The sequence below is a fragment of the Oryx dammah genome, unplaced genomic scaffold (genome assembly GCF_014754425.2).
Source record: "Oryx dammah isolate SB20612 unplaced genomic scaffold, SCBI_Odam_1.1 HiC_scaffold_28, whole genome shotgun sequence".
In the NCBI taxonomy this organism is placed as follows: domain Eukaryota; kingdom Metazoa; phylum Chordata; class Mammalia; order Artiodactyla; family Bovidae; genus Oryx; species Oryx dammah.
In genome coordinates this window covers 10,758,862-10,782,254 of record NW_024070212.1, presented here as the reverse complement: position 1 = coordinate 10,782,254, position 23,393 = coordinate 10,758,862, and the positions used below count along the sequence as shown (strand labels likewise).

The 23,393-nt window shown below is 38.1% G+C and overlaps 1 protein-coding gene and 2 pseudogenes across 1 annotated transcript; 1 reads left to right on the top strand and 2 right to left on the bottom strand.

Annotated features, from left to right (window-relative positions):
- Positions 1 to 1,222, top strand: LOC120855433 (annotated as a pseudogene).
- A 3,138-nt stretch (positions 1,223 to 4,360) lies between these two features.
- Positions 4,361 to 5,270, bottom strand: LOC120855432 (annotated as a pseudogene).
- Positions 5,271 to 14,961: 9,691 nt separating this feature from the next.
- Positions 14,962 to 15,912, bottom strand: LOC120855622 (olfactory receptor 6K3-like). The gene has a single exon (XM_040230164.1). The coding sequence runs from the start codon at positions 15,910 to 15,912 to the stop codon at positions 14,962 to 14,964; it is 951 nt and encodes a 316-aa protein (XP_040086098.1).
- Positions 15,913 to 23,393: the final 7,481 nt, after the last annotated feature.

The window sequence follows — 23,393 nt, the reverse complement described above, 5'->3', positions numbered from 1 at the left end:
ATGTTATGCCCTGATCAAAAAAATCATCCATCCAAAGAACCAACAAAATATGGTGAACTCATTGCCTTAGCGTACAAAGACTGTCTTCCCAAATGGTGATAAAGGAAGAAGGAAAAGTCTATTTGCTTTGTTTTTAAGATATAAACAAATAGAGTGAAGCCCAGCACTGTAGTTATGGCTTATTCTCCTTATGTTACAAAGGAAATAAGCCACAAAAACCAGTATAGCATAGCATGGGGTCCAGACAGCAGTAACTGAATATGCTCATGACAGCAACATTAATGTTTCAGATTGGTCAATTCACTGAAAGTCTCATTAATTTTGTAATAACTGATATAGTTTCAGGAGTAAAAGTATTGGTAATTCTGACACACAGTCAGTGCAAAGCACTATATCAAGATTTGCTTTTAGAATTATATGTGAATATAATTTCCCTTTATATCACAGATATATGCTGCAGGATTTGACTCATCAAAAAACATCTTTCTGGGGAAGAAGAGTGGCATATTGAAGGAGTCAGATGGGCAGATGAATGGCTTGACCACTAATGGCTGTTTTGTTATGCATTCACATAATGGGTTCACAGAAGACTCTAGCACTGAAATATGGAGAGAAGTATCAATGTGTTGAAATGTATTCAGCTTTGTATAAAACCAAATTAGCTCAGCAGAGAGGAAAAATGCTGGAAATTGAAATCAATAAGCTATAAGATGTCTTGTTAATTCAACTCTGCAGTATAACATTGTTGTGGCATACTCCAGAAGGCCTATTCTGCCTCCTGTAGTGAAAAATTCAGTTTTAAGACAGAAAATCAATTCAGTGTTACCTCAGAACCCTATAGAATTCAAAACACTAGCATTTCCTAGTATGAAGAGGAAAGACGTCAATGAAAACAGCCATGTGTATTGTTACCATAATGGGGGAAACAGAAAACATGAGGGAAAAGATTATAAATGTCCCACGTGTAAGTCTGTTGGTTCCTACATCCTTCTGTGGCTTGGATTTGAAGCTAGATTTCGTGTGGATCCTGGTCCTCCAACTTTTGTATGTAGCACTTGCGATTATGGGAGTTCAGGAAAAATAACCTCCAATGGGCCCCAGATCCCACTTCTTGGTTCTCACGTTTCCCATGCAGCCTGGCCCTTTTGTGTCTATTGGTTGGTTGGAGAACATTGACATTATTCCCCAAGGACCTTTAACAGACAGTTTTCCAATATGTTAGGTTTCCAGTCTGTTATCTACATCACATTTTCTCTGACTCTAGCTATTTGCATCAAGAAGAATAATTTGTAAAACTTTATAATAGATGGCAGCAATTTCCAAGCAAAAATATGAGAAACTCAGCAAAGAATTTTTGAAAGTACCAGACTTCTGAATTCTGAGTTTTGAAAATGTATTTTGACAAGAAAAGGCAAAATTAAATGGAAAAGTTAACCTGAAGCCTTAATTTTAGTAATTGTACATTCTTCATGTTGAAAAATTGTTTTTTTTTAACTGAGGGTGCTACTGGTTCAAGCTGATTAGTTTGCAGTTTATTGTAAGCATTGTAAAATATAATATGTGTCTTAACTTTTTTCCCATTAATATTTATATTTATTGTGGAAGATGCCTTAGAAATTTCTTGATAGAGTAGCATAATCATGGTATCACATCCTTGGTGCATTCCCAAACAGTGGTTTAGTAAGCACAGTTCAAGGATTTGCCATGCTAGGAAGAAGGACTAGAGAACTTCTCTCTTTACCTCCATCAAATAATGGGATTTAGTAGATTAGAATACATTGTGAAATCAAATTTGTATTAACTACCATTGTGCATAATGTGTTTGTTTTTAACCATTGAAAATAATCAGGAAATATTTTTCCTTGATATTTCTACTAAATTTCTACTAAAATATAAATTTAAAGTTAAGAAATATTTTATATGCCCCTTTGAATATGCAATTATCTAATTTTCTTCCATGAAAACCCTTTTTAGAATCAACAGCATTTGGCAGATTTACTTTTCAGACATAATCTATGTTTCATCTGCTCACCATTTTTAGGAATAAAATTATTTCTATAAGAAAAGCATAAATTTACAAAAAAAGAGAGTGAGAATTTGCTTTTAAAAAAGAAATATTTCATTAATTAGTCTATATTTGTCCTTATCCAGGTGTTAGGAAATTTGGATAAAAAGGATTGAATGACAACAGTGCCTTCTTTGGTTAACCTAGCAGACTAGCTTTAACTGTGGGCTTGAACCCTGAAGAGAATTGTCATGGCAACTCAAGTAAATGGTGGCAAACGGGCATCAATGGAAGCAGTGTGGAAGGACATACTTTCACAGTCTATTTGTTCTCTAATGTCAGTGAGTTTATTGCTTTCAGAGCAAGAAAAATTTCTTCTCTCTGCTCTTTTGTAAAATGTGTCTTTTCTTAAATTCCTCTATTCACAGATTATATAGTATTCTCAGAAAATCTGAGAAAGTCAATTACTTTTTTAAAAAGTAATTTTGTTTATGTGCTGTGCTGGGACTTCATTGCTGAGTGGACTCTAGTTTCAGTGAGCTGGGGCTACTCTCTAGTTGCAGTGTGTGGGCTTCTCATTGCTTCTCTTGCTTCAGAGCACGGAATCTAGAGCAAGCAGGCTTCAATAGCTGTAGTGCATGGGCTCAATAGTTGCAACTCTACAATTCTATGATTCTACACTCTAGTTTTCTTATGAGCATGTTTAACAATATTGAGAATTTAGTCTTACTAAATATATATGCTTATTGTAATAAAGAAGAGTTAATTATATAACTAAAAATTAAAGTGTAATTTACTTCTGCAAGTACTATTTTTGCTTTTTCTTAGCTATCTGCTTCTGGACAAACCTAATCAGGTAATGAGAATACCAGACCACCTAATCTGCCTCCTGAGAAATCTGTATGCAGGTCAAGAAGCAAGCTAGAACTGGACATGAAACAACAGACTGGCTCCAAATTGGGAAAGGAGTACGTCAAGGCTGTATATTGCCACCCTGCTTATTTAACTTATATGCAGAGTACATTATGTGAAATGCTGAGCTGGATGAAGCATAAGCTGAAATATCAATAACCTCAGATATGCAGATGACACCATCCTTATAGCACAAAGTGAAGAAGAATTAAAGCACCGCTTGATGAAAGTGAAAGAGGGGAGTGAAAAAGTTGGCTTAAAACTCAACATTCAGAAAACTAACATCATGGCATCTGATCCCATCGCTTCATGGCAAATAGATGGGGAAACAATGGAAACAGTGGCAGACTTTATTTCTTTGGGTTCCAAAATCACTGCAGATGGTGACCACAGCCATGAAATTAAAAGACACTTGCTCCTTGGAAGAAAAGCTATGACCAACATAGATAGCATATTTAAAAGCAGAGACATTACTTTGCCAACAAAGGTTCCTCTAGTCAAAGCTATGGTTTTTCCAGTAGTCATGTATGGATGTGAGAGTTGGACTATAAAGAAAGCTGAGCACCGAAGAATTGATGCTTTTGAACTGTGGTGTTGGAGAAGACTCTTGAGAGTCCCTTGGACTGCAAGGAGATCCAACCAGTCCATCCTAAAGGGAATCAGTCCTGAATATTCATTGAAAGGACTGATGCTGAAGCTGAAACTTCAATACGTTGGCCATCTGATGTGAAGAACTGACTCATTGGAAAAGACTCTGATGATGGCAAAGATTGAAGGTGGGAGGAGAAGGGGACAACAGAGGATGAGATGGTTGGATTGCATCACTGATGCGATGGACTTGAGTTTGAGTAGGCTCCAGGAGTTGGTGATGGACAAAGAAGCCTAGCATGCTGCAGTCCATGAGGTCGCAAAGAGTCAGACACAACTGAGTGACTGAACCGAACTGAACTGAATCAGGTAATCCATAATTCATAATTATATAGCAAATATTCCCAAGGTCTATTTCCTGAATAAACACATAATGCCTTGAAGCACTTGGCCAGCTTCTGAAGTGTAATTCTAACCCTCTAAAGTGGTGAGAAATTTTTCCTTTAATTGTAACTTTTCATAAGAAAGAAGAAAATCTTTAAGCTCCATAATAAATTTCTTGATGAAATACCAATCAACTTTCATAGAGATGGCAGAACATAAATGTGTTTTCCCAATAAAATAATAATAAAATAAAATAATCAGGATAGCAGGCAGATGGCTCAATGTGACAAAAAACTAGAGAGAGAATAATTTCATATTTTAATCTGTTAGAGAAATATTAAAAGAGTGAAAAGCAATCTGTGGCTCAGAATTAACCTCCAGACGTGTTCAACACTATTTGAATACAGAAGTTTTCTTTTTTTTTTAATATAAATTTATTTATTTTAATTGGAGGTTTTGGAGGGAGGGGGTTCAGCATGGGGAACAGAAGAGTTTTCTAATCGCATCCTTCATGTCCTTTTTCTCAGACTATAGATGATAGGATTGAAGATTAGGGGAAGAGTTACCGTCAGTGCAATGGTTGTGTCCAAAACGGGTGAATAAGTGGCATTGAAACACAAGTACATGAGGGACACACTACCAAAAGATATCAGGAAAACTGAGATGGCCTGGATAGGTACAAAAAGCCTTCTGTTGACTTTCAGCAGAAGGAATCTTCAGGATCATGATGATGATTCTTATATAGGACAGGGCAATGATTAAGACGTAATGATGATGGCTGCAGCAAGGATCACATTCTCAATCAGAATCATGGATGTGTCTGTGCAGGCCAGACTCAGAACTGGGACCAAGTCACAGAAGATTTGATGGATTTGACTGGGACCACAGAATGGCTTTGTTGAAATCATTACAATCTGAGGAAGCAGGATGAGGAAGCCAAAGACGCAGGAGCCTGCAGAAAACTGAGCGCAAAGACGGGGAGTCATGATCATTTGATGGCGAAGAGGGTTGCAGATTGCAACATATCTGTCAATGGCCATGGAGATTAGTAAGATTCCCTCTGAATTGCCAAGTGAATGGAAGAAATACATCTGCAAGAGGCAGCCAGTAATAGATATTGTCTTTTATTTCACTGATGAGATTGGAAATCATGTTGGGAATGATGGCTGTGGTATACCAGATTCCAGAAAGGAAAAGATAGTGATGAAATTATACTTGGGATTATGGAGCCAGGTATCCAGCCTGACTGCAAAAAGATCAATAGATTTCCCATGACAATAAAAATATAGGTGAAAAGTAAAGGAAAGAAGTAAAGAAGACTACCTTCCTGGATCTGAGGAAAATCACTGATGACAAATTCAGTCACTGCTGATAGGTCCATATCCCCAGCAGAACTATCTCTAAATAAAGGAAAGGGTACACACCAGCTCAAGGAGATCAAACCAGTCAGTCCTAAAGGAAATCAACCCTGAAGGACTGATGCTGAAACTGAAGCTCCAATACTTTGGCCACCTGATGCAAAGAGTCAACTCATTGGAAAAGACCCTGATGCTAGGAAAGACTGAAGGCCAGAGGAGAAGGGGACTACAGAGGATGAGATGGTTGGATGGCATCACCAACTCAATGGACATGGCTTTGAGCAAACCCTGGGAGATGGTGAAGGACAAGGAAGTCTGGCATGCTGCAGTCCATGGGGTTGCAAAGACTTGGACATGACTTAGCGACAGACCAGTGAACAACATACCAGCTCACAAGGAAGAATATTTAGTGTATTGCTAAATAACTTGAATGAACAAGAAGAAATAACTTGAAAGTTTTGTTTTTTCCTTAATTTCATACTTTATGAAAAGTGACAAACATTTTATATTTTTTCTCACTTACTCCTACAGAGTCACCATTGCAGAAATAGATATTCCCAAATGCTTTTAGTAGTAAAAAAATTGTTTTAAAAGTTAAGAATATTTTAGCTTCAATTCAGTTCAGTCGTTCAGTCATGTCCAACTCTTTGCAACTCCATGAATCACAGCACGCAAGGCCTCCCTGTCCGTCACCAACTCCTGGAGTTTACTCAAACTCGTGTCCATTGAGTCGGTGATGCCATTGAGCCATCTCATCCTCTGTCGTCCCCTTCTCCTCCTGCCCCCAATCCTTCCCAGCATCAGGGTCTTTTCCAATGAGTCAACTCTTTGCATGAGGTGGCCAAACAATTGGAATTTCAGCTTCAACATCAGTCCTTCCAATGAACACCCAGGACTGGTCCTTTAGAATGGACTGGCGGATCTCCTTGCAGTCCAAGGGACCCTCAAGAGTCTTCTCCAACACCACAGTTCAGAAGTATCAATTCTTCTGCGCTCAGCTTTCTTCACAGTCCAACTCTCACATCCATACATGACCAGTGGAAAAACCATAGCCCTGACTAGACGGACCTTTGTTGGCAAAGTAACGTCTCTGCTTTTTACTACACTATCTAGGTTGGTCATAACTTTCCTTCCAAGGAGTAAGCGTCTTTTAATTTCATGGCTGCAATCACCATCTGCAGTGATTTTGGAGCCCCCCAAAATACAATCTGACACTATTTCCACTGTTTCCCCATCTATTTCCCATGAAGTGATGGAACCAGATATCATGATCTTAGTTTTCTGAATGTTGAGCTTTAAGCCAACCTTTTCACTTCTCCTCTTTCACTTTCATCAAGAGGCTTTTTGGTTCCTCTTCACTTTCTGCCAAAAGGGTTAACTTCTAATATAAGTGTTTGTATTTAAAAGTTATGCACAGGGACTTCCCTGGTGGTCAGGTGGAAAAGACTTCACCTTCCAATGCAGGGGCTGTGAGTTCTATCCCTGGTCGAGGCACTAGGATCCCACATGCCTCACAGCCAAAACATAAAACAGAAACATTGTTTTAATGAATTCAATAAAGACTTTAAAAAGTAAAATAAAAAATCTGTGCATGTACTACATTATGATGGACAGGGCATGACAACCAACTCCAGCATTCTTGCCTGGGGAGCTATATATAGCCCACAGGGTCTCAAAGGTTCATACATGACTGAGCGACTAACACACACACATGCACACATTATTTAACAATACATAATATCTTAAAGTAAGAAGCATTAGTAAAAATAAGCATAACAGAAGTACAATTATTTTCTTTTTCCACCCTTGGGCCATCTTGCACATTCCTCTTTGGAGATCTCTGTTCTAGGGCATGTAGACCAGGAGTCTACATTGAAATCTCAGTTAAGTTTGTTATTATCTATGTGTCCTTTGGCAAGTTATTTAACCCATCTGTCTCAAATAGTCATCTGCAAAATGAGATTAATAATAATACACATTTATAGATATACTGTAGGATTAAGTTAATGTCTATAAAAGACTTAAAACAGGGCTTAACAGGCAGCCTAGTGAAAGGGTAATAAAGTCCAATTCACCACACCTCTCATTTTCCTTTAACATTCTGCTTTCTGCTTCCTCCCCTACTAATCCATGAAGCTCATCTGACTATGTTAAGTAACACCCTCTCTGCTAATTACTAATAGAAACTAGCTCGTAAGTTTCCTAGAATGGTTAAACATAATAAAAATGATAGTAGAGCATAATATGATTTATATTATATTGTGAATTCTATAATAGTGCACTGATTGTTCAATCACTCAGACATGTCCGACTCCTGTGACCCCATGGACTGTAGCCCCCCAGGCTACTTGGGATTTCCTAGGCAAGAATACTGGAGGATTTGCCATTTCCTCCTCCAGGGGTTCTTCCCAAACCTGGGATCGAACTCGCATTTCTGCAGTCTTCTGCATTGGCAGGCCGATTCTTTACCACTGCTGCTGCTGCTGCTGCTGCTGCATCAAGTCAGTCATGCTTGACTCTGTGAAACCCCATAGATACGAGCCCACCAAGCTCCCCTGTCCCTGGGATTCTTCAGGCAAGAATACTGGCATGGGTTGCCATTTCCTTCTCCAATGTATGAAAATGAAAAGTGAAAGTGAAGTTGTTCAGTTGTGTCCGACTCTTCATGACCCCGTGGACTGTAGCCTACCAGGCTCCTCTGTCCATGGGATTCTCCAGGCAAGAGCACTGGAGTGGGGTGCCATTGCCTTCTCCGTCTTTACCACTAACGCCATCTGGGAAGGCCATGCTGTATTACATAGTATTATGAATATTGTATGCATAGTCAGTAGTATATTACATGGTACTGAGTCACTGCGACAAGCACAAGTATATATTTCTCATTTAATGCTCAAAATGCTCTAATAAGATAAGATTATTAACTCCACTTTACAAATGAGAACACCTAGCATAGACAAAGTAAATATATTTAAATGTTTAAAGTATGTTCAAAATGTACTAAACACTCCAAAATATTGGGCACCATTACACTGGAGTGTCTGCATTATATTTATTGTATTACATAAGGATCATCATTATATTTGTTGTGTTACATATATTTATTGCATTACATAAGGATCATTTATTGTATTACAACTTAGTTGTTTAACCTTCTCAAGAATGAGTTCCTCCTGAAAAGTGTTGAAAGCAACATATGAGCTGGTGTCAAATAAATCAACTTGGAGCAAGGCCACCATGCGCAATTATAATTAAACCCACAAAACAGTCATGAATAATCTAGCAAAGAAAACTGAGGACTGTTTGGAAAGAAAAGTATGACAACTCAGTTTTGATGAGAGTCATAATCAAGTCTGGACAAAGTAATCTTTCAAAAAATGGTACCATAAATGGAGTATTCTGTTTCATGTATTCCTCGGCCTAGTACCTCAGGAGGGAGGGTTTCTTCTAAACTTTCCATTGCCTCTCACCAAAATTCAAAGCCTCTAATTTTTACATGCAATATAATAATAATGCAATATATAATAATCTATATTATATAATAATATAATAATGCAATCTTCATGGAGTAAGATGATTCTCCTCATGTACAGTGAGTGAATACCTTCTTTCCAAGCCTGAGTCTTCTACACTTATCTCTACCAAAGACCACAGAAACTCTTCTGTTTATCTGGGTCTCTTCATCCTTGATATCCTTTAAGGACCTCAAAATGCGGACTTGCAATTATATTCACGGGTACCTCAGGACATAACAGAAAGGGGAATGGGTTCCATAGGGGGCTTCTCCCCTGCACTGCAGTAGACAGCATCACTTTCCCTCATGGGGTTAGTTATCAGAAAGCTCCCCATTGTACTTTCTTCTCATTAGTTTACAGGTCAAAGTTTTCAATGAATCTTTATTTTCTGATTGCACTCATCATCCTGAGATGCTACTTTCTCCAGCCCTACGATCATTGTCCTTAGCTGTGCTACAAGGCACCTGGTAAATAACAGTTTTGTCATAGTCCTGTTATTACATGAACAAAGAGATATATAAAGTCTTGAATGAATATACTGACACCTGTAAAACATGTTGAAAGAAATATATAATAGAAAATAAGATTATTTTAAAATAATCATGTGATTAGGATTTTATACCAATATTGAAATGAAGGAACAATGTTATTTTTCTTTTCCTTATGCTACAAATGTATGTGAATCTCTCCAACCTTAAACAATTCTCTTTAGTCCTGTCAACCACAGTCAATATCTTATCCTTTTCATGAGATTGTTGTGTAATCTACTGCTCTGTTGAAAACTCAAAGTTATTTTTTTCCAAATGTAGTTGATTTTATCTTTAATCTTCTTAAAGGATTACCTAATATGAGATTTTGGAAATACATTTTGGTATAGGAAGACATTCTTTCTCTGGAAGTTTTGTCTAACAATTCTTCTTGTGACTTGGAAGCTTATTTTCCTTGTCTATTTGCTTATATTTTTTCTTAAAGTTAAAACTTTCAGGTGGCAAAATTGTTTTTTTAATAATTTAGCATAGGAAGAAACCATCTTTCTTTCTCATCAGATTTATTTAAATATAATTTGTATTAAAATTTTTCTGGGAAAGATTGAAGGCAAAAGGAGAAGAGGGCAGCAGAGGATGAGATGGTTGGATACCATCACCGAATCAATGGACATGAATTTACGCAGACTCCAGGAGATAGGGAAGGACAGGGAAGTTGCAGCTGGCATGCTACAGTCCATAGCGTCACAAAGACTTGATCACTATGAGTGATCAACAACAATTGGATACAAAGAACCACACATATTTAATGTGTACAACTTGATAAGTTTGAATATATTACAAACACCCTTGACAGCATCAGAATAAAGGTAATATGCATATCCAATACCATCTAGAAGTTCCTTATACCCTTTAGTTGGTAGTTTGCTTGTTATGGTTTTCCCTGTGTTACATATGAAGAAAACAATATGAGATTTACCCCTTAGAAATTTTGAAATGCCCAATGCCATATTCTTAACTATAGGCACTATGTTATACAGCAGATTTATAGAACTTATTCATGTATCATGGTTGAAACTCTGTACTTACTGAACAACTCCTCATTTCCCTCGCCTCTCAATTCCCAGCAACCATAATAGTATTCTCTGCTTCTGTGAGTTTGACTATTTTATATACTTCATGTAAGTGGAATCATACAGTGTTTTACTTTCTGTTGTTAGATTCATTTAGCTTAATATCTTCCAGATTTATTCATATTATTGCAAATAGCAGAGTTTCTCTCTTTTTTAAAAAACTAAATAATACTCCACTATGCATGTATACCACAATTTTTAATCAGGTTATCTCATGATGTACACTTGGGTTGCTTCCATTTCCTGGCTATTGTGGATAGTGCTTCAATAAACATAGGAGTGCAGATATCTCTCAGTGATCCTGACTTCAATTCTTTTAGATGTATATCCTGAAGTGGGACTACTAGGTTATATGGTACTTGAATTTTTAATTTTTTGGGAATTTCCATCAATTCAGTTCAGTTCAGTTGCTCAGTCATGTCCCGCTCTTTACAACCCCATGAATTGCAGCACGCCAGGCCTCCCTGTCCATCACCAACTCCCAGAGTTCACCCAGACTCACCTCCATCAAGTCCGTGATGCCATCCAGCCATCTCATCCTCGGTCGTCCCCTTCTCCTCCTGCCCCCAATCCCTCCCAGCAACAGAGTCTTTTCCAATGAGTCAACTCTTCCCATGAGGTGGCCAAAGTACTGGAGTTTCAGCTTTAGCATCATTCCTTCCAAAGAAATCCCAGGGCTGATCTCCTTCAGAATGGACTGGTTGGATCTTTATGCAGTCCAAGGGACTCTCAAGAGTCTTCTCCAACACCACAGTTCAAAAGCATCAATTCTTTGGCGCTCAGCCTTCTTCACAGTCCAACTCTCACATCCATGCATGACCACAGGAAAAACCATAGCCTTGACTAGACGGACTTTAGTCGGCAAAGTAATGTCTCTGCTTTTGAATATGTTGTTTTCCATATCTATGCACCATTTTACATACCCACTATACAAGGGTTCCAATTTCTCTGTCACCTCACCAATATTTGTTCTCTTTTGCTTTTTGGTTAATAGCCATCTTAACTGGTGTGAGAAGATATTTCACTGTAGTTTTGATTTGCATTTCCTTGATGGTTAATAAGTGCTAGTTGCTCAGTCATATCTGACTCTTTGTGACTTCCTGCACGATAGCCCATCAGACTCCTCTGTCCATGGAATTCTCCAGGCAAGAATAGTGGAGTGGGCTGCCATTACCTTCTCCAGGAGATCTTCCTGACCCAGGAATCAAACCCAAGTCTCCTGAAGCACAGGCAGATTCTTTATCGTCTGAGCCACCATAATGTTTTAATGCTGAATTTTTTTTTTAATATACCTGTTAGCTAAGTGTATGTCTTATTTGAAGAAATATCTGTTCAAATACTTTACCCATTTTAATTAAGTTATTTGAGGGGGTCCTTATATATTTTGGGGTTTCTCTGGTGGCTCAGACAGTAAAGAATGTGCCTGCAATGTGGAGACCAGGGTTTGATCCCTGGATTAGGAAGATTGCCTGGAGAAGGAAACAGCAACTCACTCCAGTATTCTTGCCTGGAGAATTCCATGAACAGAGGAGCCTGATGGGCTACAGTCCATGGGGTTGCAAAGAGTCAGAAATGACTGGGTGACTAACAAATGTTTTAGAAATTATCACCTCCTCAGATATATGGTTTGCAAATATTTCTCTCATTCTGTCGGTTGCCTTTTTGTTCTGTTGATTATTTCCTTTGCTGTACAGTAGTTTTTAGTTTGATGTAGTCCCACTTGTCTATTTCTTTTTTTCCTGCTTGTCTATTTTTATTTTTGTTGCCTGTGCTTTTGGTGTCATATGCAAAAAGTCATTACCAAAATTGATGCCAAGGGTATTTTCCTCTGTTTTATTCTAGTAATTTTACAGTCCCAGGTCTTATGTGAAACAGTCTCTTCTGATATGCTGATTCAGTTATTCTTTAGCTCAAAAATAATTTCCTTTAATTTCAATTATTATATTTCTTCTACTTTGTTTCTTTGTGAAATTTCTATATTCATATGTATAGTAGAGGATGAGATGATTGGATGGCATCACTGACTCAATGAACATGAATTTGAGCAAACTCTAGGAGACAGTGAAAGACAGGGAAGCTGCAGTCCATGGGGTCACAAAAAGTCAGACATAACTTACCTACTGAACAACAATAACAATAATATATGGTTTGTAGAATAAGTGAATATATTCCCTATATATTTATTTCCTTACATTTAATCTTAGGCTTTTCATGTTGGTCTTTTTTTTTTTTTTTGGAATATGTCCTTTAGGCTTTCTTCTAAGTCATTACTTTCATTTTTTGTAGTATTCAATTTATTCAATATTTCTATTACATTTTATTTTTATATTTTTTATTTGCCAATGTTTTTACTAATAGATATTAATACTATTTTCACAAATCTCATTGAACATTTAAATAAAAATTATTTTACTTATTTTTAATTAGATTTATTCTGTTTCATTTGTTTCCAATCCTCAAATATCTATCTCTATTTCATTATAGTAATTCCTCAAGTAATTATTGAGCCATGCATTAAACACCTTTAATGGTCTTATAACACTCAGTGTAGGGGAAGACTAAAGTAATTATTTTACAAAAGGATAATCTGGGTGTGTGGGTATATTTGTGTGTGTTCATGTATGTGACTACGTATACAGATACAAAACTAACTAGAGAAGAATGTGTCAATGACCTAATGGCTCATCACAGACATGGAAACATCTGCCATGAAGTCTGACATCAGCTGTAGATGACTGTTTCTGTGCCGAAAAGTTGTATGTTTCTGGTTTTGTTTTAGCAGCCTGAGATTATTTGGATATTTAATCACTTCTCTGGCTTGTGTATTTCAGACTTACTTTTTATACACTTCTCTGAACACAGCTCAAGGGACAGCTCCACTGTGATTCTATTTGATTCTATTTCTTGTATCTGGAGCTTCCAAATGCACCATGACTTCTCAGCATCTGCTTTTCCAAGTTTTGATCATTTTTTTTTCATAGCTTATATGTAGAATTGTATCCATTTTCATCCCTAGATTGTTTTATCCTATTTCCTCTATCAATATCTGTTGATAAGTATGGTCTTCAATTGGACCTTGTATGTATATATACTGGGGTAACAATTCAAGCTTAGGGATAAATTAAGGGCAATCTTTTTACAGTATTTGGGTTTTATATTATTTTACTTTTTGTATGTTCTGATTTACTATTCAGTTCAGTTTAGTCACTCAGTCGTGTCCGACTCTGCGACCCCATGAATTGCAGCACACCAGGCCTCCCTGTCCATCACCAACTCCCGGAGTTCACTCAGACTCACATCCATCAAGTCAGTGATGCCATCCAGCCATCTCATCCTCTGTCATCCCCTTCTCCTCCTGCCCCCAATCCCTCCAGCATCAGAGTATTTTCCACTGATTTACTGTAGTTTTTATATATACAGCTTTGATCATTTCTGGACTACCCAACAGATTCAGCTGGTGCTTTAGACACTTCAAATCAAATATATTAATTCTTTCTTGAAAGGAATGTGACATATGGTATTTCAAGGTATAAAAATAGCCATTATGAATGTCCTTGGACAATACAAAGAGAACAAAAATAAAAGCAAGAGAAGTAGTTCAGAAAGGTCCATATCTTTCTTTAATTATATGTATTATCTCTCTATTCATCATCTATCTACTTTTTATCATTTCAGAGTGTGTTTGAAATCACATTAAATCAAATAGCTTAATTCAATCAAATTGGACAAACTCAACCAAAATAGTTAAAGTGAAGATTAATTCCACTTGGCCCCAGAAAAACAATATTAACAAAACTCTATGAATAATAATCATACATAAATGTCCCTAAGTATGAGATTTCATTTCTAATATATCATTCTTTACTATAGCATTCTTTAAAACATCCAAAATAAATGCAAGTAATTAGTGGCAAATAATAGTAATAGCTAACACTTATTTTTGCACTTGCCCTATGTTATAAAACATTCTAATTACTTTCATAGAGTTATTCACTCAGTTTTTATAACAACTATATGAAGTTCTACCTTCAATATATATTACTTTTATACCCATTTCATAGATGATGAAACTAAGATGCAGAGTAATTAATTAACATCTTCCTCAAGGTCTCAAAACTAGTATGTGGTACCAGTGAAATATGGACCTCACCCTCTTCTCTAGATCTTATGCTTTTAACTGCTATATTTTATAACTTTCAGTTGTTACTAATGCCTATAACATTATAATAATAAAATAATAATTTTAAAACATATTAACAATAAAATTGATGTTCATAAACAACAAAATAAATGTTCAAGAAAGCAAACAACAATAAAATTAATGCTCAAATATATTTTGATGGCTTAAACATCATATTTCCTTTTATTATTTATCTATCTGTTCAAGTCTATACAGGTAGTTATTGATAGCTTAATTGAATACATATAAATGTAATAAACAGGTACGTGGGAAGAAGAACTGGGATAAACAGAAAATATCAGTATGACAATAAATTAGTATTATGTTAATTTTAAGATCTAGAATATTACAGTGACATTCAAATTGAGAGATTTGAATGATCAATCAATTCTTGGGATCTAGCATTAACTTGCAGATGCATAAAATACCTTCTGAAGGCAGAGAAGCTTCTTAATTGCAATCTTCATATCCTTGTTTCTCAAGCTGTAAATGATAGGATTGAAACAGGGAGCAAGAACTGCAAACATCAGTGCAATGACTGTGTCCAAAATTGGTGGGAAAGTGGTGGAGAAACGCAGGTACATGAGGGATACACTGCCATAGAACATCAGAAAAACACCAAGATGAGATGCACAGGTAGAAAAGGCCTTCTGACGGCCTTCAGCAGAGGGGATTCTTAGGATCACAGTGATGATTCTGATATATGACAGGGCAATTATCAAGACAGAGAAGATGATAGCAATAGCATGGATCACATCCTCAATCAAAATCATGGATGTGTCTGTACATGCCAAGCGTAGCACAGGTTCAAAGTCACAGAAGATCTGGTGGATTTGGTTTGGCCCACAGAAGGGCAGTGTGGAAATCCACGCAATCTCTGGTAGCAACACAAGAAAACCAAAGATACAGGAGCCTATAGAGAGCTGAGTGCACAGCCGGGGCGTCATAATGGTTGGGTAGCGGAGAGGATTACAGATGGCAACATACCTATCAATGGCCATGGTAGTCAACAAAATCCCCTCTGAATTGCCCAGTGAGTGGAAGAAGTACATCTGCAAGAGGCAACCAATTATGGAGATGGTCTTCTTCTTACTGACAAGATTGGAGAGCATTTTGGGAATGGTGGCTGTGGTGTACCAGATCTCCAAAAATGAGAATATGCTGATGAAATTATACATGGGATTGTGCAGATGAGTATCCATCCTGACTGCAAAAAACACAATGAGATTCCCAATAATGATGAATATGTAGATGATTAACAAAGGAATAAAGAAGAGGAGGTTACCATCTTCAAACGTGGGAAATCCAGAGAAGAAAAATTCTGTCACCATAGACGTTTGGTTACTTCTCACCATGGTCTCAGCAGCCTTAATTGTTATACATAAAAAGACACAACTCACTCCCTGAATGAAGTGTGAAGGATCGGGTCAATTATGTTACATGAGTACAAAGAACAACACTTGAGGTGCATTATTTACTTCTATCATTCTTTGACTCATTAAATAAATATGCATTTAGTGCCTATTGTGTGCCTCGGGCCTCTCAGGTGATGCAGTGATAAGGAACACTACTGCCAATGCAGACAATGCAAGAGAGGTGGGTTTGATCCCCAGGTTGGGAGGATCCTTTGGAGCAGGAAGAGTTGGACACAACTGAGCACACTCACACGTGCCAAACACAGCTGTAGGTTTATTGAGTTCAGTAGTGAAGAAAATAGTCTCTACTTTCATGAACCTTATATACTAATTAAGGAGACAGATAATAACCAAATAAAGTATTAATAATGTCATGTTTATAAGCCCATAGTAACTACAATAAAGTAGAATATTAGGGGTACTATTAATAATCACATTTTTATAAGAATTCACAAAATCATTGTGAATCACATGCTAAATTCTCTAATGACTCTTGGCTATAGATTCGAAAAATCAAAACTTTTAGTTCGTATGGTGATGTAATCATCATAAAGTTACATTTCGCATTTTCTGGAACATCCTCAGTTTCCAATATTATGCTTCTTTAACAGGCCACAGAGCAGCTTTGAGTGTAGCTAGAGAAGAGAATAAGGCTTTCAGACACACATATTGATACAGAGATTTGGTAGGAAACTCTAGCAGCAGCAAAAGTAAATCTGGTAGAAATTGGCCCCCACAGAATGAAAGGACTGGGGAGAAATTCAGCGCTAGAGCATTTTGTAAGGATGAAGGAGGCCCAGTAGGTGAACTGTGGGTTCTGTCTTGGGTATCCGGTTCTTGAAGTCTTTTCAATCAGATTCCTAAAACATCAATCTGTTAGAGATTTTGAAAAGAAGAAGACATTCTGAATGAACAACTGTCTCCCTATTCAGTTTTCTCAGTTGAATTCCCAAAAAAGTTGATTTTCTTAGAATTGGAACTTTAAGGTTAGTAGATTTGGAGAAAGTGGCTGAAATTCTTCAAGGAAAAAACTCAAAGATAATGACATCCATTGCTTTTGTATGTAGGGGTTTAAGATGGATGCATAAAAATGTGAAGACAATAAGATATTGATAATTGTATGGAAATGGAGGCCTAGAAACTGATATTTCCATGAAATTCAAGAGAAATTATAACAGAAATAATAATTAATAACATAAAATGTCATATTCTTAAAGACCAATTATTAGAGTTTAAAACATGTAAGTAGAATAATTACTATATGTCAAAAGTCCTAGAATGGGAGAAAATCAATTATATAAATTCATGGTAAAAGTTTATGAGAAAAGTTGTTAACTGAGTCATTCCTGTGAACTTTAATGTCTTTGCATGACACAACTAAGGTTGAAGGTATCAAAGTATGTGCCAAAGAAAATAATTTTTAGGTAACAGCAATGTAAGGAAAAGGAGAATACCAATAAAACATTTCCCCTGGAACTTTTCTTAGCCTAGAAACACAAGGGAAGTAGAAGAGTTGGCAACTTTCATCTGAAAATGGTATTGTTTTTATAAGAGATTCACATAAGTTAAGCAAGAATGTAAATAGATATTATAGACACAGAGAAGACTATTTGCCAAGGGAAAAATGCCACTGGGTATTCATAGGAAAGAATAGGAAGGAACGGTATTAGTTGGGATTAGTAGGAACGAGGCTATACTAGGAAAGTCTTGGAGAAATCCACAAAAGAAGGTAAGAAATAAGATTGACTTCAAATTCACAGAAATTTTAGGCTATCCCAACACCCAAAGGGAAAGAATCAGAAGGGAAAGAATCATAAAGGAAAGAATTACACTTTTAAATAAAGGACGTGCATTTAAGAGTTTAATACACAGGAATAAAATAATGAGAGTGGAAGATCCTTCTTGCTCTACCCTCCACCTCAAAAATACATGGACAGTGAAGAAACTGGCTCCTGATGAAAAACCTGCATGAGTTTTCAGATGTTTCCCAGCAGACTCTCCAGGAGATAGATGCTCGTTCCACTCCTGATTTGTGCACAGCCAGGTCATCACTCTCTGAAGGGAGTTGCAGTAAAAGACCCAGTCTCCCCTGGTCATTCATGCTTTCTGAACAATTACATTCACCCCAGCATTTTCATTCCTGAGTCGCTTTAGCTGAAGCCTTGGACCAAAGTACCAAAGTCATTCTCAGGTATCTCTACTGAGACCTCCTTATGGGAGGAGAAGGAAAAACCTTTGAGATACTTTTCTCCTCTCTGACTTAGCTCACTCTGTGACTTCCCCTCTATTTCAATGTCTATAAAATGGTACAGCCTTTTGTTCAGAGCCCCTTCGACACTGAAATGACCTCCAAGTCTGTTGATACCCCTGATGCTTGACTGGTGCTCAGTTTTGTAGGAGATATGAAACGGGGCTGGGATGGGGGGAATTGGTCCTTTCTCCAGTCACACTATCGCGGTAAGTGATTCAAAGCTTCACTTTTACTCTCACTTGTTTCCGTTGTTGCTTTAACCCACTGTTTTGACACCTGGCAATTCAATGCTCTTAGATCAGCTGAACTCAGGAAGAGATTAAGGGAAGGAGCAAAGAAGAGTTACATGAGCGCCATTTACAAATTAGTGGAGAAATGACTACTGCCAATTCCTTAGAACTGAGACATTTTGGACCTCTAAAGCAGTCACAGCTACTGGCTTCCTGAGTTTCTAGCATCTCTATTTATTTCCTCTAAGTGACTAGTAGTAATCCTTTCAACAGAATCCAGGTGCTTATATTTTAGCAAAATCAATATTGTACTCTACAGAGCTTCATATGAAATTCATCTGTTGGAGACTGGGAGAAGAGAAATGAGTGGACCCAACGCCATTGGCTTCCCTGGTGGCTCAGAGGTTAAAGTGTCTGCCTGCAATGCAAGAGACCTGGGTTCGATCCCTGGGTTGGGAAGATCCCCTGGAGAAGGAAATGGCAACCCACTCCAGTACTCTTGCCTGGAGAATCCCATGGAAAGAGGAGCCTGGTGGGCTACAGTCCACGGGGTCACAAAGAGTCGGACACGACTGAGCGACTTCACTTTCACTTTCAGAACCCCATTGGAGAAAGGAAGACATGCATTAAAAAACTGATCTGGAGTTAGAGACTAGTCAATTTGAGTCAATACTCTGGGATATGATTTTCAGTAATAGGCTCCTGATACTACCTTATCTCTCTTTATTCATGTTCTCATTTGGTTTATATTCATTTCATTGGGAACAGAAACCAATATGTAAAATGACTTACTTTTGGACCAGAGTTAATTTAGAGAAACTCTGAAGGTGTGAAAGCAGAGAAACATAATAATTAGGGAAAAGGTGTTAATTATTCAACCCATCATGCCTCAGATAAAACATAACATTATCACTGGTTTTAAATCTATTACCTCCCTTCTGATCCTAATTCCATTCATGCAATCTCAAATATGTTCCCAAATATTGGTATTTAAGTTAACAGAAGAAGTCCTAGCTAAGTGTCTTTTCTTTCTACTTGGGAATAAATTTACTTTCTCATTAATATTGGACAAATCTCATCTTGGACCCGTGTGCATTTTCCTCTTACCTCTGGCAGAAACAATGAGGTTCCTTCCCTTTCCTGCATTTAAGCAGTTCAAATCCCTTCAGTACCGCAGGTAGGACTGTTATACCTGTCTAAACTCTTCTTGGGGATATTTCTCTACCAAAATATTCCCCCTGACGGCTGAAGAAAAATAGCAGTTCTATTTCCCCATGGGTTAATTAGTAGAACCCTTCTCCTCTGGTCTTTTCTCATTAGTTCTCCTTTCTGTTAAGAACTCTATGAGTCTTCCTTAACTATGACCACTTTTGATAGATATGCTTAGAATCAATACACATGAATACCATTATTCTGAAGAACTGCTTTCAACTGAATTAGGGTGTGTTTTTGTAGTGTATTTTGTTGTTGTTTTGTTTTTAACTATTCTCTGAAAGGATAGTGGCCTTTTTCAAGGCCTGTTGAATTTCCCTGAGGAAGATACAATATCATTTGCAATAGCATCGTTAATTGTAGCACACTATGCCATGATAAACTTGTTTACTTTGCTGAAGATACTCCTCTACCACAAGCTCTAAATATAGACCACTACCTTTCATATACAGGATTAGTTCCAGTGGTTCCAGTGAAGATTTTAGCATAATGTGGGGATATCAATCATCTCTACATGGCAAAGAAAATCACACAATCCTAACTCTTCCCTGTATCCATGCCCTTTGCAAGCTAATCTGGCAGCTCTTTCTAGTGCAGTGGTAAACAATCTGCTTGCCAGTGCAAGACAGGCAAGAGATGCAGGTTTGATTCTGAGTCATGAATATCCCCTGGAGACAAGAATGGCTATCCACTCCAGGATTCTTGTCTGGAGAATTCCATGGAGAGAGGAGTCTGGTGGGCTACAGTCCACAGGGTCACAAAGAGTTGGACATGACTGAGCATTCATACACTTACTCACTCTACCAAGAAGTGAAATTTCTTTCCCTCCTCTAAGTGCCCCCTTTGTTGACTATGAGGGCGACTCCATTTCTTCTAAGGGACTTTTGCCCACAGTAGTATATATGATGGTTATCTGAATTAAATTCTCCCATTCCCATCCATTTTAGTTCTCTGATTCTTAAAATGTCAATATTCACTCTTGCCATCTCCTGTTTGGCCACATCAAATTAAACTTTTTCATGGACCTAACATTCCAGGTTTGTATGCAAAATTGTTCTTTACAGTATCAGACTTAACTTTGACCACCAGACACATCCACAAATGGGCATCGTTTCCACTTTGGCTCAGCCTCTTCACTCGGGAGCTTTTTCTCAACTCTTCCCCAGTAGCATGTTGGACATCTACTGACCTGGGAAGCTCATCTTTTTGCCTTTTCATACTGTTCATGGGGTTCTCAAGGCAAGAGTGCCAAAGTGGTTTGTCATTCCCTTCTCCAGTGGATCAAATTTTGTCAGAATTCTCCACCACAACCCAGCCATCTTGGGTGGCCCTGCACAGCATGGCTCATAGATTCATTGAGCTAGACAAGGCTGTGATCCACGTGATCATTTTGGTTAGTTTCCTATGATTGTGGTTTTCATTCTGTCTGCCATCTTATAGATGAGAATAAGAGGATTGTACAAGCTTCCTGATGGGAGGGAATGGCTGTTGGGAAAACTGGGTCATGCTCTGGTGGACAGGGCCTGCTCAGTAAATCCAATTTTCTACTGATGGGTAGGTATGTACTCCCACCCTGTATTTTGGCCTGGGGCTGCCCAGCCCTGGAGTCTGCAGTCTCTGTGGTAGGGCTATAGTCTTTATAAGGGCTTCCCTGTTAGCTCAAATGGAAAAGAATCTGCCTACAATGTGGGAGACCTGGGTTCGATCCCTGGGTCAGGAAGATCTCCTGGAGAAGGGCATTGCAACCCACTCCAGTATTCTTGTCGGGAGAATCCCATGAACAGAGAAGTCTGACCAGCTACAGTCCATGAGACCATGGAGTCGGACATGACTGAGCAATTAACACTTTCACAGTCTCTATGGTAGGTCTAATGGCAACCTTCTCCTAGAGGACTTATGCCAACATGCCACATCTCTAAAGACTGCTGCTGCCAGTGCCCCGACCCTGCAGCAGACCACTGTAGAGACCGATGCCTCTGGCGGAGACTCACAAACACTCACAGGCAAGTCTGGCTCAGTTTCTTGTGGGGTCACTGCTCCTTTCCCCTGGGTTGCTGGTGCACATAAGGTTTGTTTTGTGCCCTCCAAAAGTCTCTGTTTCCCCAGTCCTATAGAAGTTCTGTAATCAAATCCCACTGACCTTCAAAGTCAGATTGCCTGGGGATTCCCAGTCCCTTTAAGAGATCCCCAGGTTGGGAAGTCTGTTGTGGGGCCTAGAATCTTTGCAGCAGTGTGAGAACTTCTTTTGTATAATTGTTCTTCAGTTTCTAGGTGACCCACCCAGCGGCTTTATGGTAGGACTAATGGCAACCTTCTCCAAGAGGACTTACACCTCCCAGGACTGCTGCTGCCAGAGCCTGTGTCGCCACAGCAGGCCACTGTTGACCCATGCCTCTGAAGGAGACCCTCAAACCCTCACAGGCAGATCTGGCTCAGTCCTTTGTGGGGGTCTCTTTTCCTCTCCCTGGGTCGCAAAGAATCGGACACTCCTGAGCAACTGAACAAGTCCCCCTTTTAAATTGATTCGGCTGTAGGATGCAACAGAAGAATTTATGTGCCAGTAATGAGATGAGTCTCTAGAAGCCCATGTACTCAGCCTCTATATTAACACCCCAGCTAGCCATTATATGCATAATAGGGGCTTAGCCTGCTGCAAGATGAAAGACGTGGGAGAGAGTATAACTGTCTTAGCCAGACAGAGCATTGTCCTAGTTCAGTCGGTTCTAACCAAACAGTTGCTGACTCTTAATGCATGAGTGAACCAGGACTAGAAGAACTAGCTATTTGACTACAGTGAAAATTAACCCATAGATGAAGAGACAGAGAGATAGTTTATGTTTCAAGCTCTAATTCTGGGGGCAGTCTGTTTTGTAACAGAAAAGCATTACTGTGTTCCCATAATTCATCTTTTCCACCTCCACATTTGCTGCACTCCAACTTGCGTTCATGGGTGTCCTAGGTGGCTCAGAAGTAAAGAATCACCTGCCAATGCGGGAGACACAGGGGACAGGAGTTTGATCCCTGGGTCAGGAAGATCCCCTGGAGGAGAAAATGGCAACCCATTCCATTATTCTTGCCTGGATAATCCCATGGACAGGGGAGTCTGGCAGGCTATAGCATATGGAGTTGCAGAGTTGAACATGACTAAGCGACTGAGTGTGCACACAATTTGCATTCATGCAACAGCAGGGATGTTATTCTAAGAATCTAGTATCTTACTTCAATGTCTTCAGTGTCTTCAGTTGGAACAAATTCCAGTATCTCATAATATGTGCTGCAAGTTTGCATATTTTGCTACTAATCTTCATCTCATGACTCTTACTGCGTTCGATTTGCACATGTGCATTTGGTTCCTTTAAAATGGTTTTCTTAGAAACCCAGCTATTTCTAACCTCAGGATATTTGCACAATTGTTTTATCTTATATATTTCCCTGGCTGATTCCTTCTCAGTATTCAACTATCAGTTTAAATGCTACTTCATCAAAAAAGCATTCTCTGTCACTACTTTTAAATAGATATATTAATTCTTTTGACATATTGCTAAATTGCTCTAGAAAAGATTATACTATTTTAACATCATGTCAATACTGTCAGAGAGTGTATATTTATTTTCTTCATCATATTAAAATTGCCATCATTTTTAAAAACAACACTTTTTAAAAAATAAAATGTAATACTTTATTATAAATAAATTAGAAAACTATAAGCAAATAAAAAGTTAAAAATA

Coding starts and splice junctions, on each gene's coding strand:
- LOC120855622 (XM_040230164.1), bottom strand. CDS start 15,912: ATGGTGAGAAGTAACCAAACGTCTATGGTGACAGAATTTTTCTTCTCT.